This window comes from Equus caballus, chromosome 16 (assembly GCF_041296265.1).
Source record: "Equus caballus isolate H_3958 breed thoroughbred chromosome 16, TB-T2T, whole genome shotgun sequence".
Classification (NCBI taxonomy): domain Eukaryota; kingdom Metazoa; phylum Chordata; class Mammalia; order Perissodactyla; family Equidae; genus Equus; species Equus caballus.
Genome location: NC_091699.1, coordinates 16,159,606 through 16,177,578, shown reverse-complemented (window position 1 = coordinate 16,177,578; position 17,973 = coordinate 16,159,606). Strand labels below are relative to the sequence as shown.

Below are 17,973 nucleotides of genomic sequence, written 5' to 3'. Positions count from 1 at the left end.
TTTAAAATATGTCCTCTTTATTTTTAATAAGATAATTTACTCCTTAAGAATTTTGACTGGTGAATATTCCATATTCAAGAGCTTCTTTTCATATATGAACTAAGTAATAAAATAATAAGTGTAGGCTGTGCATTTAAAAATAATATGAAGTAGAGAAAAATTGACTTATGTTACTTATGAGTCATTTGGCTAGGTTTTTCCTATACCATTGAGATTTGAACAAAAATTATATTTTTCGTAAATATAAAAAAATTGGTGAAACCTTAGCTTTGCTGATTAGGATGTCCTATTATACAAATGATGGGGTTGTTTTTCATTTGTTAAAAAAAAAAAGCTGACAGGCTTAAAATCAATTTCTCAGCAGCTTCATAAAAATCTAGAAAAATGGTTTCACCAATTTTGTGGCACTCAGCATTTTTAAGGTAGTTCTCTCCTTCCTCGTAAACAGAAGCTCTAGTGTATGTTGCAAAAAAGAAGTATGAATGACAAATAAGTTTGACATGTTACCTTTTTTTCTTTAGTCTTCTTTGTGATATAAAGGAAAATTACCCCAATGTTAACTTTCAGAAAATGTCACAAAGTAAAAAGTCCTAATGCACACAGCAGCTATGTTACTCCAGCCCGCGTGGCATTCATGATTGCCCACAGTCTAGCCTCCACCTTCTTTTCCCACTGTTGTCCTTACCCACTTATATTTCAGGCAAACTGTGTGCTTTGCTGTTCCTACAAAATGCCCTTTGGTGGAATACCTCTTGGTCTCTGTCTATTATGTCCTTCAGTTCCCTGTTAAAGTTCTACCTGGCATTCAAGGCCCAGTTCAAATGCCCGCTCTTCCATAAGCCTTCTGACTCCCCATTCTTCCTCTTCTGTGTGTTTTATACCTTTCCTGTGACACCACATTCTGCTGTAACAGAGCAACGGAGTAATCAGGTATGTGTTACCAAAAACCAAACTACTGGCAGCAGTAAAAAGGGTAAATTAGAGAGGGAAAAATCAGGGAGATTCATCAGAAGACCAGTGCAATATTATGAACTAAGACATTGGGAAGGGTGAGGAAAATGGAATTGAGAGAAATGTCAGAACAGTGAGCAATGAATACAAGCATCTGAGGGGAGAGAGGTTGTTAAAGATTGTTCGAGGTGTCTAGTTTGGGTGATAGAATGAATTAACCAAGAAAGGGAAACAGGAGACTGTTCAGAGGGGAAATGGAAAGTTTGCTTTTATGTTACATTTGAAGCGCTTGTGGGATACCAACATCCACGTATAAAGGAATAGAGGGAGAAGTGGAAAATAAGGATCCAGGTCTCAGGAAAGAGAGGGCAGGAGTCCTTAGCACATGTTGTGAGTTAGCAAGAAGATCAAACCAGAAACAACAGAAAATACATGAAGCAAGAGGGGCTGTCAAAAAGATCTGGAAAACCGCAGGCAGAAAGAAGAACCAGAAAAGCAGAAACCAGCATGAGAAATGTTTAAAATGAGAGAGTGGAGAAGGTCAACAGCATTCAAGGCTGGGAGAATGCTGGAAAGCTCAAGTAGAATGAGAACTTAGAAGAGGCCCCCAGATCTGGCCGTGAGAAAAGCATCAGGGCCTTTTAAGAGCAGAGTTTTGGTGAAGTTAAATGAGGCGGAAGCTAGGTTGCAGTGGGTTGGGAAGTAAACAGTAAGTGACAAACACAGAGAGGGAAGACTACTTGTTCAATAACTTCAGCAGCAGAGGAAAGATAGCATGAAGGGGAGGTAAGATGAGGGTCAGAACCTTAAACATCTACTTGGGTGGAAAGGAAGGAGCTAGCAAAGAGAAGTCTGTGAGAGAGAGAATAGTCTGTGTATAATGAGGATCTCCCCTACTAGAGACGTCCTTTGATCCTTGTGTCCCCCAGTGCAGTCTGTCTAGCACAGTGTCTTACATCCAACAGGTGTTCAATGAATGAATGAAATGATGTCAGATGAGGCTTCAGGGATTCAGAGGTTGAGTCAGAAGGCGAGCCCGTGGTGTTTTGCATCTCTGCTTTGAAAAGAAACCTAGACAGATGTTTAAATGTCCTCCACACATAGTCTGAAAAATGTTACCCTTACATAAAAATAACTTAATATTTGTGTTAAGGCTGCTCTGTGTTTTACTTTAGAGGAGCTAGAAAATTATAGTTATTAGATTACCAAATTCTACAAAACCTCAAAATGCACACACTTTTTTTCTCAAGAAAGAGAGTTGAAAAGTATCACTTATTGGCAACAGCCGTATGAAAAGCAGTAGTGTTATATAAGTCTTGTTTACATGCTATGGTTTTTGTAAAATAAACACGTTAAAAGCGGAAAAATTGACTATGACACCCAGCCTTACTAATTGTCAAAAGCCTGATATGATTGCAAATTCACCTCATAGCTGTTGAAAGACAAAAATTTTTATTTTATTTTATTCATTTATTTTTTGAGGAAGATTAGCCCTGAGCCAAAATCCTCCGCCAATCTTCCTCCCTTTGCTGAGGAAGACTGGCCCTGAGCTAACATCCATGCCCATCTTCCTCTACTTTATATGTGGGATGCCTGCCACAGCATGGCTTAACAAGCAGTGCCATCTCCACACCCGGGATCTGAACCAGCAAACCCTGGGGCTGCTGAAGTGGAGCACTCGAACATAACCACTGTGCCCCTGGGCTGGCCCTGACAAAAATATTTTTAATGACTCAATTTAATTCATTCTTCTGTTTTCTACTGATTTATTATTTTGAAAATCTGCCTTAATTAATCTTTGTAATTAAGTAGCATTTGTCTTTAATGCTCCTGCAATAAGTTTTAAAAGCATGTCATTAATTGTCATTAGGAAACATTAATTGTTTCTTAGTGCTCTACCCAGATCCAAAGAGCAGGATGTCTAAATATCTCGTGTGCTTGGAGTTTGTGTGTTCAGTAAATCAGTACTAAATGCACAAAGCTGAATCTGTCATATGCTCTTAGTGGGCTAATTCAGTTCAGTAAAAGTGTATTACATAAAGGTGTGCTAATATACTTTCACCAGAAAGTAGTGAGTCCCTACCAAACCTTTTCCTCCTGAAGGCCGCATACTGAGTCTGATAATGACAATTTTTTTAAACCAAGATATGTGACTTCTCTGTAGGTGAATAATTACCCCGAATATGACACTGAATGCCATTATTCTGGAAGCTGCTTTATGTGACAGGTGCTAGATCTATAGAACAGATAGAATATGTCTTTTTCCCGGGGCCTCAAAGACTAGATAAATATTGCTTAAAAAAAGTGAGAGCGTAGCGTGTTCCCCAGTACTATGTGTCATCGAGATTTGTAGGATTTCAGAGCTAAATTTAGAGCTAAAGGAAGGAACCTTTAGAGATCTTCTTTTCCAAGCCCCTCATTCTGTAGATAAAGCAATTGAAGACCAGAGAAATTAAGCCACTTATCCAGCTTTTTCACTGAGCTGGAACTAGAAAGTAGACTTCCTGATTACTTCAAGTGCAGTGGTAATTTCACTGCCTTCCTGAGGCCAAAAGTTCTCGCTCAGTGACTCATAGCGATACATGGAGCATTTTCCCTCTGTCCTAGCCAGTGGTAGAGGATGTGGAAGAATATACTTGTACATGGGCACACTCAGCCCTTATATTTCTGGTCCCCAATCTAGAACTTTCCTATCTTATTTCTAATCTCGAACTTCAGTCTTATCAAAAACAGCAATCCAAAGGGAGAATTCCTCCCTCTTCTTGGTTCTCAGATTCTCCACTCAGTAGGTGGAAACTGAGGTTCAAGAATTACTTCGCTAAAAAACACTATTCCCTAAACAAGTTAAAGACAGAGAGCTAGAGATAGAGATAGACAGACAGAGAGAGTAGGTTTTCAGGGTTTGTTCTTTATCTGTGGGAAAGAATCTAGGTCAGTGTGCCGTGGCTACCGTCCTGGTCCGTAGCCCACAACAGTTGTGGCTGCCCTGGACCACTTTGTCCACAAGTAATAAAAGCTGCGTTTATTAAGCATTACTGTGGGCCAGGCACTGTGCTAAACCCTTTCTGTGCCTTATCTTGTCACCTCTCATGAGGTAGGGAGGTATTACTACATGGGACTCAAAAGCAACGAAATAAAATCGGCTATTTCTCCCTTAAAAAAAGGCATACAAATAAATTGTATTTCCTCTACAATTCAGATTTCCATATGTTTTATGCAAATGTAGTCCCACCAAATGGGACCTGTTTTTCCTCCCTTTTTTTGAACCTCTGGTATAAAAATGCTAACATAACCTGTATAATTACTTGCACTGATAGTTAATTGAAACTAATTTGCAGCATGAGCATTTAATGATACAGAAAATTTGTTCATAAGATTTAGCCTTTTGGGGGAACTTCAACTTATAAAAATTCTCCTTTTAGTTAGATTGTAGCAGAAGGCTTTTGCGTTAGTATCTCCTAATTCTAAGATGACTTTTTAAAGTTATTTTTGTTGTGTTATGGAAAAGCAGAACTAGCGAATGTAATAAGTGGCTGTCTTTGGCTGTTTGTTTACTTCAAATTAGTTTTTTTGATTACCTCTTAAGAAAAAAGCACTTTCCTAGGCATGTAACCTTTTGTGTATATATTTAGAGTTTGTTACCTGTGAAAATGTAACCAGAGCCTAGAACAATGTCCAGCACACAATAGACTTCCAAAAATTCTTCACTGAGTAAAGAGACAGGATTGTGTGCTCTGTTAACTAAGGTCAGAGAGCAGCAGATTGTTGGCGATTGCAGCCATCTCTATTGCTCTGATTTTCTCCAAATCTTACACGAGAATTTCTTCTACTTTTAGTACAACATAATTCTTTCTCTCATGATCACTTTCCCAAACTTCCCAGTGTACATACTGTCTCATTTTCTGTTTTTAAACTTGATATTTTGGAGTTTAATTCATCAAATATGTATCGTATACCTACTATGTGTATTTTGTTGCACCCAGGAGCAAAGACGAGAGAACCTGGTACTTGTGTAGTTTATATTCTAGTAGAATAACCAACATAAACTAATACAGTAGTATAGTACTAGTTTATACGTGAACTAGTACATGCATACAACAGGAACCCATCATTTAGGAAGCTTTTTCTAAACTGTCCAAAACCCCAAGGTTTGTTTTTTGTTTTTTTTTTAAGGTATGCTTTTTGGTGAGGAAGATTGGCCCTGAGCTAACATCTGTTGCCAATCTTCCTCTTTTTTTTTTTTCTCCCCAAAGCCCCAGTACATAGTTGTATATCCTAGTTGTAAGTCATTCTTATTCTTCTATGTGGGATGCCACCACAGCATGGCTTGATGAGTGGTATGTAGGTCCAAACCCAGGATCTGAACCAGTGAACCCTGGGCCGCCAAAGTGGAACACACAAACAACCATTTGGCCACAGGGCTGCCCCCTTAAACCCCTAGTTTTTGATACATTCTTCATTGGGTGTAGGAATGGCATATCAAAACTTTGTATGAAACATACATAATTTTAGAAAGTTATCAAGAGACTCTAATATGCCATGCCGCCCGTCTACTCCCTACTCCTCAACTGAGAACTACTGATGAATAAGGAATAAACACAGTACAAGGGAGCAAATGATTGGAATGGCTTCACAGAGAAGGATTTTGAAGGAATTTGCTATCTGGGTTTTTTTTTTTTTTCGTTTTATTTCAAAATATATTATACAAGGACTTAACATGTGCCAGACATTATACTAAGTGCTGAGAATGCAGTAATGAGCAAGATTCCTGCCTTCGCGGGGATTATATAGCAGGGGGAAAAGAAAACATTATAGATAATTATTGTGATCACTGCTATGAAAGAGAACACCATGAACAATGAGATCATATCCTGAGGGACCTAAACACATCTCAGGGAAGAGGGCAGGGGGACTGAGATACAAATGTCAGCAACCATTCATTGCCCATCCCTGTGGAACTAAAAAGAAAGAAAATGGGGAAAAGTGAGTAGAGAGACCAGATTTTTGACCAAAAAAATGGCAATCTGGAGGGGTCATGTGGAGAGGATATATTTACCAAATGGATATAGGCTTATTTAATTTAAAGGAATCCTAACTGAGAGGTAAGATTCTCTTCCCCTCTAACTCAGAGGTCCCTAAGGAGGTCCCTCCAAGATAAAGTTGTATTAGTCAATGATAAAGCTTATTTAGGGTCAACTGAAATCAAGCTATGAATTTGAGACTCAAGGGTACAGAGCAGTCTCTTCTGTAGCAAATCCAAAATAAAAATTCACTGATTACTCAGATGGAACTGTGTTCATGTGCTTTTATGTCTTATGGTAAAAATGCCAGGGTTCGAATAATAACATGTAGCAAGGAACTATCCATTTATTCATTTTTGTATTCCACAACCAATGACTGAGTGCCACTAAGTGCTAGAGATGTAAATGACTATGACAGCCTCTGCCCTCAAGGAGTTATAGTCTAGTGAAGGAGACTGTCATAAAGACACAGCACTGTGATATCAAGTGGGAAGTATAATAATAGAGCTATGCAGGGAGAAATATTGGATATGACAGCCAAATGTCCTTATTAGGGGAAAATGCAGAGAGTCTAAAGTGTGGCCCCAAAGTAGCACTATTCAAAATAATATTTTGCATATGATCTAGCAATTCCACTTCTGAGTGTGTATCAGAAGAAAACAAAAACAATAACTCAAAAAGATATCTGTGTCCCATGTTCATTACAGCATTATTTACAACAGCCAAGACATGGAAACAGCGTAAGTGTCTGTTAATGGATAAATGGATAGAGAAAATATGGTATCTATATTCAATGGAATATTATTCAGCCATAAAAAAGAAGGAAATCCTGCTATTTGCAACAACATGGATGGACCTTGAGGGCATTATGCTAAGTGAAATAAGTCAGAGAAAGACAAATACCGTATGATCTCACCTCTATGTGGAATCTAAATTAAAAAGAAAAAACGAATTCATAGATACAGAGAATTGGTGGTTGCCAGAGGCGGGGGGTGAGAGGTGGGCAAAATGGGTAATCGAAAGGTATAAACTTTCAGTTATAAAATAAATAAGTTCTGGAAATATAATGTATGGCATCATGACTATAGTTAATAATAATGTATTGTGTGTTTGAAAGTTTCTAAGAAGAAAGTAAATCTTAAAAGTTCTAATCACAAGAAAAAAAATTTTGTAACTATGTATGGTGATGGATGTTAGCTAGACTTACTGTGGTGATCATTTCACAATATGTACAAATACCAAATCGTTATGTTGTACACCTGCAACTAATAGTGTTAGATGTCAATTACATTTTGCTTTAAAAATTTTTTTACAAAAGTTTTAAATAAAACTCTGTGTAAGCACTTGGAACAAGGTGTGATAACTGGTAAAAAATATATATATAATAATAATTTGCAGATAGTATTGTTAGAGAGAAAGAAAAACATATTTGAGTTGAAAGAGTTACAAAGAGATGATTTTTTTCCCCCACCGAGGTCTTACTAACCTCTCTTAAATGATCCTCTTTGCTTTTCTTTCTTTAGTTTTCTTCTTTCACATTTCCTCACCCTACAGGAAACCAAATGTTGAGGAAATTATCTTTTTGACAAACATCATTAAGTGGTAATCCTGGAGAGCCAGGGGGATAATTATGGCTTCTCTCCCCTAAATATAAAAGCAGTCTCTGGCATAATAACTTGAAAGACAGCACCATCTATATTTCTTTATAACAGGGACAAAACAGATCCTCCAGACTCTCTGAGAATAAAACCTTTGTCTGTACATCTTTGAATTCTGCAGACTTCTTTCCTTTAATTTGTGAAACACGTTGATCCTTTTAGTGCCTGACCTTATGTCAAGTGCTGGGGATACAAAGATGAATAAGACATTGTTCCTGGCCTTCAGGATATTGTTCTATAGTGGGGTAAATAGACATGTAAAATAAATAAAGTACAATGTGAAATTGCTCTCGTTGAAGTACGCACTAAGGGCTGTTGGAGCACAGGGGGAGGAATAATAAACTCTGCTTGAAGAAGTTAGAGAAAGACTCACAAAGGAGGTGACATTTGAATTGGGTCTTGAGGAATGAGTAGGAGCTGGCTCCAATTCTTTCATGTGTAAGTAAATATAGTTGCCTTTCTTTGCTGAACTCTTAGTTTCTTTCACCTTCCTGGCAAGATCATGCATTACTTTTTTTAATTGAAGGGAATAATTTAATTTTTACTGATAGCCTGTGCTATTGCTGTGACGTAAAAACATGAGCAAGGTTATAGATAGAAACCAGAACTTGAGATTGGTGGAGGGGAGGAAGGGCTTTTAACCATGTGGGCACTAGGGCTGGGGGACAACAGTGTGCATTTGCAGCAGCAGTAATTCAATGACACATCCTGTCATTTGTCTCCCTCTGTAGCCATCAGGTTTGGGCGGATGCCGCAGGCTGAGAAGGAGAAGCTGTTGGCAGAGATCTCCAGTGATATCGACCAGCTGAACCCAGAGTCTGCTGATCTCCGGGCCCTGGCGAAACATCTGTATGACTCATACATCAAGTCCTTCCCACTGACCAAAGCGAAGGCGAGGGCAATTTTGACAGGAAAGACAACAGACAAATCAGTTAGTCCTCTTCTGCTGTCTTCGTTTGGGGTGGCTGGGTTTGTTGTTGCTTTTCCTTTGAGTAAATGATTTACCATGTTACACTCACACGCAGGGTGCTGTTCAGCTCTTGGCTGTTACGTATTGCAGGCTGAGTCTGAAAATAGGAAAAATGTTTTCAGATAGGACAAGTAAACATTATTTTGAAAAGGGAAAAAGTCCTTCAAGTTTTAGTAAAATCTTTGATAGTAGTATAAAAATGTACAGGTCATCTTCACATAAAACAAATGAATTCAAGCCCTCCTGAGCCCCCCACCCTCTTTCAGGGTCCATCTGTTTTCTTGGCATCAAAATAACTGGCCACAACTACATCCATTCAAGCGGCTCTGCCTTTCTCTGGGAAGGGCCTGACCTCGGCTTGGAAAGGGGTTCAGTCCCATTATTTCACCTTTCAGGAGAATTACTAGAGTTACCTCTTACAAAGTTCCACACGGGACATAAACATACATTCCAGACGTCACATTAGCTTTCCTTCCTGGTAGCACTCTATTGATTATTCCTGGGTAACTGGAAGCTCGACTCGTTCATTACATGCATGAATTTTATCTTCTGCGAGCTCTGACCTGCCTGGGCCACTCCAGGGAATTCTCAGACATTGGAGGGCTCACTGCTTACCACAGTTTAGAAAACCCAGAATGGATGATGATTGTCATTGAGTCAAGTTTTCCAAGGAGCAGAGCTCTTCCCAGATAGGAAGTTGAGAAAGCAATATGGGATCATGTTAAAGCAAAGCGCAACTACACCTGAATTCTAGTCCCGTTTCTGCCATCAGCTTACAGTGTGACGCAGACCATATCCCTGTGCCTCAGTTTTTGCAGGCAGGATCTGGCTTTGATTGTAATGTCTGCGGCAGGTTCCTAAGGTAGTGAGAGCCACAGAGCACGTTCAGAAGACACGTCCCAGCCCTTGAAAGCCCTTTTATGCTATCGTTTATTTTCAAATGAACACCTCCGGGAGAGGCATGCAGTTGCTTGACAGATATGTGTAATTTTTCCCCCACTCAGTTATATTTTTGGGAAAATTTCACTATCCTTTAATGTATTTTGATGACTATCTCAAGATGGGGTTTTTTGGGGGTTTTTTTTTTTGGTGAGGAAGATTGGCCCTGAGCTGTTGCCAATCTTCCTCTTGTTTCTTGAGGAGGATTGTCGCTGAGCTAACATCTGTGTCAGTCTTCCTCTATTTTGTATGTGGGATGCTGCCACAGTGTGGCTTGATGAGCAATGCGTAAGTCCACAACTGGGATCCAAACCTGCAAACCCCAGGCCACCAAAGTGGAGTGCGTGAACTTAACCACTACACCACTGGGCCAGCCCATCAAGATGTGATTTTTTTCCTCTTAGCTAAACCATAGAGTAGAATCAGCTTATGGAAAGAGAAAACTCCTGTGGGATATTGCTTTATAAGGAGCCAAGTGCCAAGAAGGACAATGAGTTTTCTGACTGCAAGAGAGGTCATTGGTACTTTAACAGTATTATTCCTGCATCCAGTTGTTTACAATTTCAAAAAGTGTTACACGTTTATTATGTTCAAGACACATGACCATCTTACGGCTCCTATTTTTACGCTTTTTTTAAAGACGAGGGAACCAAAGTCCAGAGCAGTTAAACATTTTCCCCTGAGGTCACACAGTTAGCATGAGGAGGACCCAAGACTACAATGCAGGCCCTCTGACTTCTGTTCAGTGCATTCTGAGCACGGTGGTCCCTCCTGGAAGTGAGTCTTTCCCATTGGCTGCCAATGAGCCAGGTTGACATATACACGAGGAAAGTTTCACCATGGGAAAAGACTCTGAGTTATAATCTGTTTTTATCAATTTTTAGAAGGGCAGGAATTTTCCACCTTGTTCTGCTATCCCAATATTTTCACAGTCAGGAAATTTTTCTTGTGCTGTTTTGTTCTTCCTGAAGTATAGTGACTATCGTCCTAGACTAGTCCTACTGTCTTCCACATTCCCTGTGCAGACTGCAGGTCATAGTAAAGCTGTTTGTATTCATGAAGTGAAAAAATCAGAGGATAGAAAAGCAAAAGCCAATGTACACGTCTACGTAGCTGATGTGACTATGGGAAATAAACCGTGTTCATTTAAAGGTAGAGAAATAAAAGGAAAACTCGAGTGACATGGCTAAAGAAGGTTAGCAAGTTAAAGCAGATTGCAACAGGTGGCTGAGAGCCACTATGGGAGAGGGAGTTGGAGGCTGGGGGGCCCAACACTGGGCCAGGAGCCGTGCAGGGGAAAGAGCCTACAGCAAACTGTTCATTCCACAGTTGTGCCTCCAGCCATTTGGTTTCCAGTAACTGCTTTCTCACTTTCTCTTTATCTCCCAGTCCAGACCTGCCATCCGTGCTGGAAATCCCATCAACTTAATAGTACCTGGAAGATAGGAGGAAGGCATTTAGAAAAAAAGATTTCCCCAGTAGTCAAGAATTTAAATTCACACTACCCATGGCCAACATACTCTTCTGTGTGTTAGCAAAGAGCACAGAGCCCAAAACGTTGTAAATCACTTTAAAATCTCACACCAATTGACTCTTTGGCTCTAAATCTTTGAGTTAAAAGGGAGATAATTGTAGGTTCCTTATCAGTTAAATAGATAATAAACAATTTTAAGGGAAAGAGCTGCAAAATGCTTGATTATAGGCTTCTCAAGTTCAGAGGCCAAATGTTTGTCATTTTTTCCCCTATAGTAACTAGGACTGTGCTTTGCCCATAATGGTTATTCAGAATGTATTTGCTTAATTGGATTAAAAACTGTTGCCTGTGCCCTTTGAAATCCTGGACTTTCAGCAGGGGGCCTCTCACTAGCCCAATATTTGCTCACCAAACTGGACATCATTAATGATCTGGATACAGGCAGAATTGCCTCTTGTTAAGGTCTGGAAAGGAAAGAGAGACTGCGCCAAATTAAAATAATCCATTCCCTGATTACACAAAACTGAATAGAATTGTTTGGCTCTCTCTTTTCTCCTTATCTTGCAAAATCAAATTAAGCATTAGTGGAAAGAAAGAGTTCAGAGAGGAAGATGGGAGAGGGAGAAAAAAATCCAAAATGTGATTTCCAGTGAGACTAGAGATTTGTTCTTTATCTCACATGGTCATGTTATTCATTTGATAGCATCTTTCTCAGGGGTGTTATGTTATCACTTGGCCAGGACTTAGGAAAGTTAAGATTTGCATTGATAGGATAAGTTTTGCAGAAGTGTGGACTCTTGAGAGGGTGGGGGATGTGAAAAAGTGGCTAGAGCTGGTGCAGTAGAGCGATTTGGGTCTCATTATATACCCTGCTTGAAGAGACGTCCTCAGCAGTGGTAATGCCAAGCCTGGGGGAGGCTCCTCAGCACAGTGGATGACCAGTTAGGCAGAACCTTTGGAAAAAGAAATGACTATTTAAGAGGCCATTCTTTAAATTTATCTTACTGCTCACTTTAACCATTGCCTATTGTGTCTCATTTATAGAACGCCTGCTAATCTTTCCTCTCAGGCCCAGCACCAGCATTTACCTCCAGGCCACTCAGGGCTTTTTCCTTCCCAACTAAGCTTCCTTCTCCTATATCTTATTGCCTGGTGCCACCTGCACCTTTCAAAACAGATAAATGAACAGATAAATGCTTCTGCTTCCTTCCTATTTTTTTAACTTTAACACCATATCTTTAGGATCTGATGCTCCCTACTTTTCACTGCCTTGCCTAGAAGGATGATGCTTGGAAATTTTAGGCTCAGGGCTGGGGAAAGATGGGGTATGGAATCACTGGGTGTGGATCACCGGAGAAGAAATTTTAGGAGCAATAGGCCTTTTAGCTGCCTCAAGTAGGAATGGAACTGACTCTCCCCGCAGTCTATTTCCCTTTCAATGCTTGTTCCAGCCCAGGCCCCCTTTTTAAAAGATCCTGCTGAACTTTGAAAACCATGAATGTGCTAAAACTAGGGTGCTGTGTTTCATGAAGGCAATTTGAGAACTGAATGGACTTTGGAAGTTCCCAGTATTTGACTGTTACCCTGATGTGACAATCACACTGGGTGTATCATTGTCACATGATCCCATGTTTGTTGATGAAAATAAACAGAGAGTGGTTTTCAAAACCATTTTCAGTGCCATGGTTTGTCATAAAACAATAAATAGAAAAACCCTTGGTTTGCCTGCCAACTTTTCACACTGTATCTGAGAGATGGTGAGGCCCTGGCTGCACTCTATCTGCAAATAAGGAACAAAACTATTTTTTTGTTCTCTTTTGGACTTTGGGTCCCAGAGCATCACATTGTTTTTTATGGGTACATGTGGAGTCACTATTTTTATAATTTTAAGAGCACACTGGTGCCATCATAAAAATGTTTTCTCTAAATAATGTATGAAATATGAAACTACTGAATAATAAAACCAACATGGAAATGTAAAGTTTTGTGAAAACAGTTCTGTACCCATTTAAATTTTTGCCTTCTAAAATGTATAATGGCCATCAAACCTAGTAACTCAAACTATTGGAAAGATATCTGTCCTTTTAGATCCTACACTGACAGCTAAACAAAGTGCGATCTCTTTCCCCTTTATCCGTGGAAAAGCCTGAGTGAGCTGGAATTTGCTCCCCTGAGAAGAAAGATACCAGACAAACCCTCAGAGAAGAGAGGCTCAGGAGCCCCAATAGAAATAAAGAGCAGCACAGGAGTGCTGATTTGTTTGAATGGCTGCTGAAAAAGTTTGGCTCCTGGGATCATTAATTCGTGTATTAATATTAATAAAATAAATTCCTTTATTGCTAGGACTGTCAGGAATAGCTAAAGACATAACAGATCTGAACCAATAGTGTTCTTTCAGACAACAAATAAAAAAGATAATATTCTGTACAGTTAAGAAGAACAGCACTTAGATTTTTTTCTTTTTTAATGGTTGGACTCCGTTGACCAGTGCCCTTGCTTGCCAGCTGAGTAATGTTTTGGCTTTCAGTAGATGGTTATTTAAGAGCTTTGGTTATGTGCTAGTTCATTAGACTGTGCGTAATTCTTCCTATTAAGTTTTTATTTGTCTTAAATCCCTAAACCATGCAGGAAAACAGAATTATATTTGAGAGACTTTCAGACTTAACCTCTGTCACATGCAGCACTTAACTAGCACCTCTAGGAATTAATAGTTCGAAAGGCACTGCCTCCAAGTTCCCAGCATGTCAGAGCCTCGGTTTCAGAGCCCCAGTTCCTCCCAGATTAGTCATTCTCTTAAAAAAGGAAAAAGTGGGGAAATCATGTACAGAGCAATAGAAAGAGAAAGGAACTCAGCCAGGAGTCAGGAGATCGAGTTCTAGTTCAGGGTTTTGCTATAAATGGCCGTTTGCCTTTGGGAAGTCTCTCGGTTTCAGCTTATTCATACCTGGTCAGAGAATGGTGATATGGGTTATTTCTGAAGACCCTTTAGTTCTGTGGTTCTCAACAAGAGGAAAACAGGAACAGTGGGAGCAGAAACCAGAAAGAAATTGAGGAAACCCAACCAATGTGATTTGGATTAACATTCACCCATGATAACTAATCCAGGAGAACCATGGTGTCTGAAAGGGAGACAGTCAGGAGTGTCAAAAGAAGGAAACAGAATGAAGAAAATAGGCCCTAAAAATTCAGCCTTCTTCCTTGAGCCTTTGTTCTAACCTGTCAAGAACACTGAGATTATCAGGAGAGCCTCGTGAGATGAGACACACATTTTTTCCAGGCCAGTTTTCACTCCAGCAAGATTAGCGAGTGATCGTCTGTGAGGGTAGAGTTGTCTACTATACGAATTTCAGTCTCCCAAATTGGAGAAATCGCCAGAATAATCTGTGCTTTATTAGCCAACTCTCTCATTTCTCTCCTTTAGCTTGCTATTTTATTATTCAAAAGGAGCTCAAAAGTTCGAGCATTCATGTATAACCCTTTCATGACTCTGATATTGAAATGTGGGTGTTATTGGATTACTGAGGAACACTATTGTTCTATTTCTCCATTCAGAAAAGTAAACTTTTAGTACTCTACTTTTTTTCATCATTAAGCGAGCTTCTCCCATCATCTTTGTATTAGACATAGGAGACATGCAATAGATCTAAAACTACATTTAATTATCTGTTTAAAACAGCACTCTTAATCCCATCCTAGATTTGATATGTGGAGCCATTTTTGAAAATTAGAATATATCAAAATAAATTACATTTGATGTATTTCTCCAAAGAAAAATAATTTCTCCTTACAGAAACCGTTCTGCTCCCCTGGAAAAACACTGTGTTCAAGTGCAGTTTTCTTCATTCCATTCTCACCTGTTTCTGCTCGGTCCAATGTGTGAAAAGTACTCGTACTCCTTGAGCAGAGCCCCTTCCAATGCCCCAAGCAATTTTGTTCTCATAATTTATATTATTTTTCTTAAAGAAAGCCCCAACAGTTGTGTACATTTCAGGCCCCACAAATCCTGGATCCATCCTGATAATGTCCTCGATGTAGTAAGCTCTCTTTTCTGTTAAGGGGGGATGCTTATCCAGCCATTTGGTGTAGTATCTGAAGATAAATACCATGTGAGCGCCAAACTAGAAGTGTAAAATCATTAAGACCAAATGTGAAGATGATACAGTTTTTCCTGTAATGACGGATCATCAGATGATACTATACAAGCTAATAGAACATGTAAGGTTTCCATTGCTTTGTAGGAAATACAGAAACATGGAAGCGAGGTACATTTTATGTGGGATGTTTTACCAGAAGTATACTATTAGATTAATGATTCCAGATAAATTCCGCAGACCGAATTCTACCTGTGGTTTAAAGAGGTCAGCTCTCTGTAAAGCAAGCGGCCACTATCTTTTCCCTATGTTTCAGGGTAAGGAGGTGCCCGTGTGAAATGGGCAGCTCTCCAGGCAGACCATGTCTGGTGCTCTCGCTTGCAGTTTGACAGAACTGCATGAAGCATTTATGCACACTTCAAAAATGCAATGAAAACAGCAAAATCAGAAATGACTAGGAAAGACAAAAAAAAAAACCCCACTTAGTGTTCATTTACATGTCAATACCCAGAATTCTCTGCCAGGTCACCACTTTTTCAGAATGCTGAAGGGATTTTTTTAAAAAAACAAAAAAACTAGAATGGTTTGGCATGATGGTGGGGGCTGCTGATTCCTCTCTCTGTCCTTGAGTGTTTACTGCCAGGAAATCCTGACCAACATCGATTGCCAAGGGGTTAAAGTCACATTGTTGTTAAATTGGGAGAGAAAATTAGCAGGATTTTGTGCCCTATGTTCAACTATCACAGAGTTTCAAAAACAGGAACCTGGGGCTTTATATGAGGGGACAGGGGAAGTCGAGGGGAAGAGGCACAGGGTGATTTATCAGGGCATAGTTCCAGATAAATTGCTTACATGGAGGTGCAGAATTTTATGCATACATTCTGTGCCAAAAAGCCGAAGGGTTGAGCAGAAGCTTATCCAGGAGTTGAAGTGGGCAGCTCTGGGCACAGTCTTTCCGCATGGGGAGAGGTGGTGATTTTATGTTCACCTTGTTTGTACTCATGCATGGATGGGTGAACTTTTTAGGTAGCCATACCATTCGATTCTCATGGCAGTAACCAAAGCCAGTATTTCATGAACATAAATTATAAAACACTACAAAATTCTTAGAGGACAGAAACCACATTTTCTTTAGGCTCTATAAAGGTAAATTTTTCTCATGATTAGAATCAGACATTCTGGGGACACTCAGCATATTTTAACTGATGTGAATGACTATCCACTCTGCCCTTTTTCTCTCCTATTAATAATATCAATCCTGAAGCAGGGACAAAAAGTCCATTTCTCTCCTGTTAATAATATCAGTCCTGAAGTAGGAAAAAAAAATCAAGTAGACTGTCCAAAAATACGATAAGCACTGTTCGCTTCTGATTTACTTGACGAATTAGTTAGAGCCACCAGGCAGACTTATTCTTGGGTCCTTACATCTGTTTTCCTTTGGGTTTTGCTAAACAATACAATTGAAGTGATTTTTTTGGTAAAAAAAAAAAAAGTGAGAATTTCTAGAATAACTCCAATGAATAGTGTTGAAATAATATGCAAGTTTGGAAATCTGCTCAGGATCTAAGAGTCCTTAGTGTTAGTGTCATTTCCTTCAGTGTAGAACAGATTTATAGTCTGTTTGGTGAAATCGCAGTTTAATAGTTTGGTGAAAATCACAGAGTCATAGTCTATCTCTATTAATAGTTAGAATCTCCAAACCAGTGGGTCTTGAAGCTGGCTACTGCTGCCACTCATCGCACCCACTTCCTCTTGCCAATCGGGAGAGAATTCTCAGCAGCTATGCTCAAAAGAAACTTTATTTTTAATATATCAGAGACTTCATGTTCAGTGTACATGCATGTATGCATGCACGCTCACACATGTCCACATGTACACCATACATACACAAACATACACAGCACACACACATACTGCTTCGGAGAAATGCAACTAAAATATCAAGAGAAGAAATGGAAGCCTCCAATTTAATCCACTCCCCTCAATTGAGACATCTGAGGCCTAAAAAAGATAAATGGCTTTCCTAAAGTCACACAGTTAACCACAGAAACAAAGCTAGAACCCAGATACCCTCAATCTTATTCCAGTGCTTCCAAGTATACACTTATTTGAATAGGACTGGGAGTTTTAACTCCTTCTATAGTTCAGTATATCCACTGTGTGTAAAGTGCTGCCCCTTCTCAATCAGAGTAGCCTTGAGAATTTCACAATGACCACAAACCTTTGGTTAGTTCTATAGATATAAAGAATAACCTTTGCTTATTCTTGAAAATGAAAGAGACAGATCGTTTCATGTCTAACACAACTTGCTTTCAAAATCAACCTATTGCAAGCCTGAGTAACTGATGCCCATGTTTTATTGATTATTTCACCCTTAAGGACAGATATTTTAAAAAATAAGTTCAAAACCCTTTTTTTAAAAATTTTGCCACCTTTTGCAGCGCTTACTCACAGGCCTTATACGTCTGCTCTTTCTGAAACAGATTGCTTCCAGAGCATCAAAAAAAGAATTAGACGTTTTCTTGGCTCAATATTTCTAGTCTACTTTCAGACTCATTTTTTTATAGTTAAGTATTTTTTACTTGCACACTGTGTTTCATTTGAGATCTAGGTAGATTTAATCTAAAACTGCAAGATTACTTTATGCTCAAGTGGGTCTGTTCAACCCTGAGTTGCTGAAATGATTTTTTATCAAAAGAAGGTTAGGAACATATTCCATTGAAAGCCAAGATAAACAATAGATTTTGTATCATTTTAAAAATCAACAGCAAAGACTCTTCCAACAGCAGAAATTGGAACTATTGGCCAGTCGTAGGTAAGGTGTTGCAGTATTGAGTTGAAGGGAAAGAACACCAAAATTGATGAAATA

General features: G+C 39.2%; 1 protein-coding gene across 8 annotated transcripts in view; it reads left to right on the top strand.

Moving 5' to 3' along the window:
• The window catches only part of PPARG (peroxisome proliferator activated receptor gamma), a 130,356-nt gene that overhangs the window by 95,474 nt on the left and 16,909 nt on the right, over positions 1-17,973 (top strand). For all 8 annotated transcript variants that reach the window (XM_070238428.1, XM_070238429.1, XM_001492430.5 and 5 more), the window contains one exon: positions 8,362-8,561. In XM_070238428.1, coding sequence (XP_070094529.1) covers positions 8,362-8,561 — 200 coding nt within the window. The remainder of the gene's footprint in view (positions 1-8,361; positions 8,562-17,973) is intronic.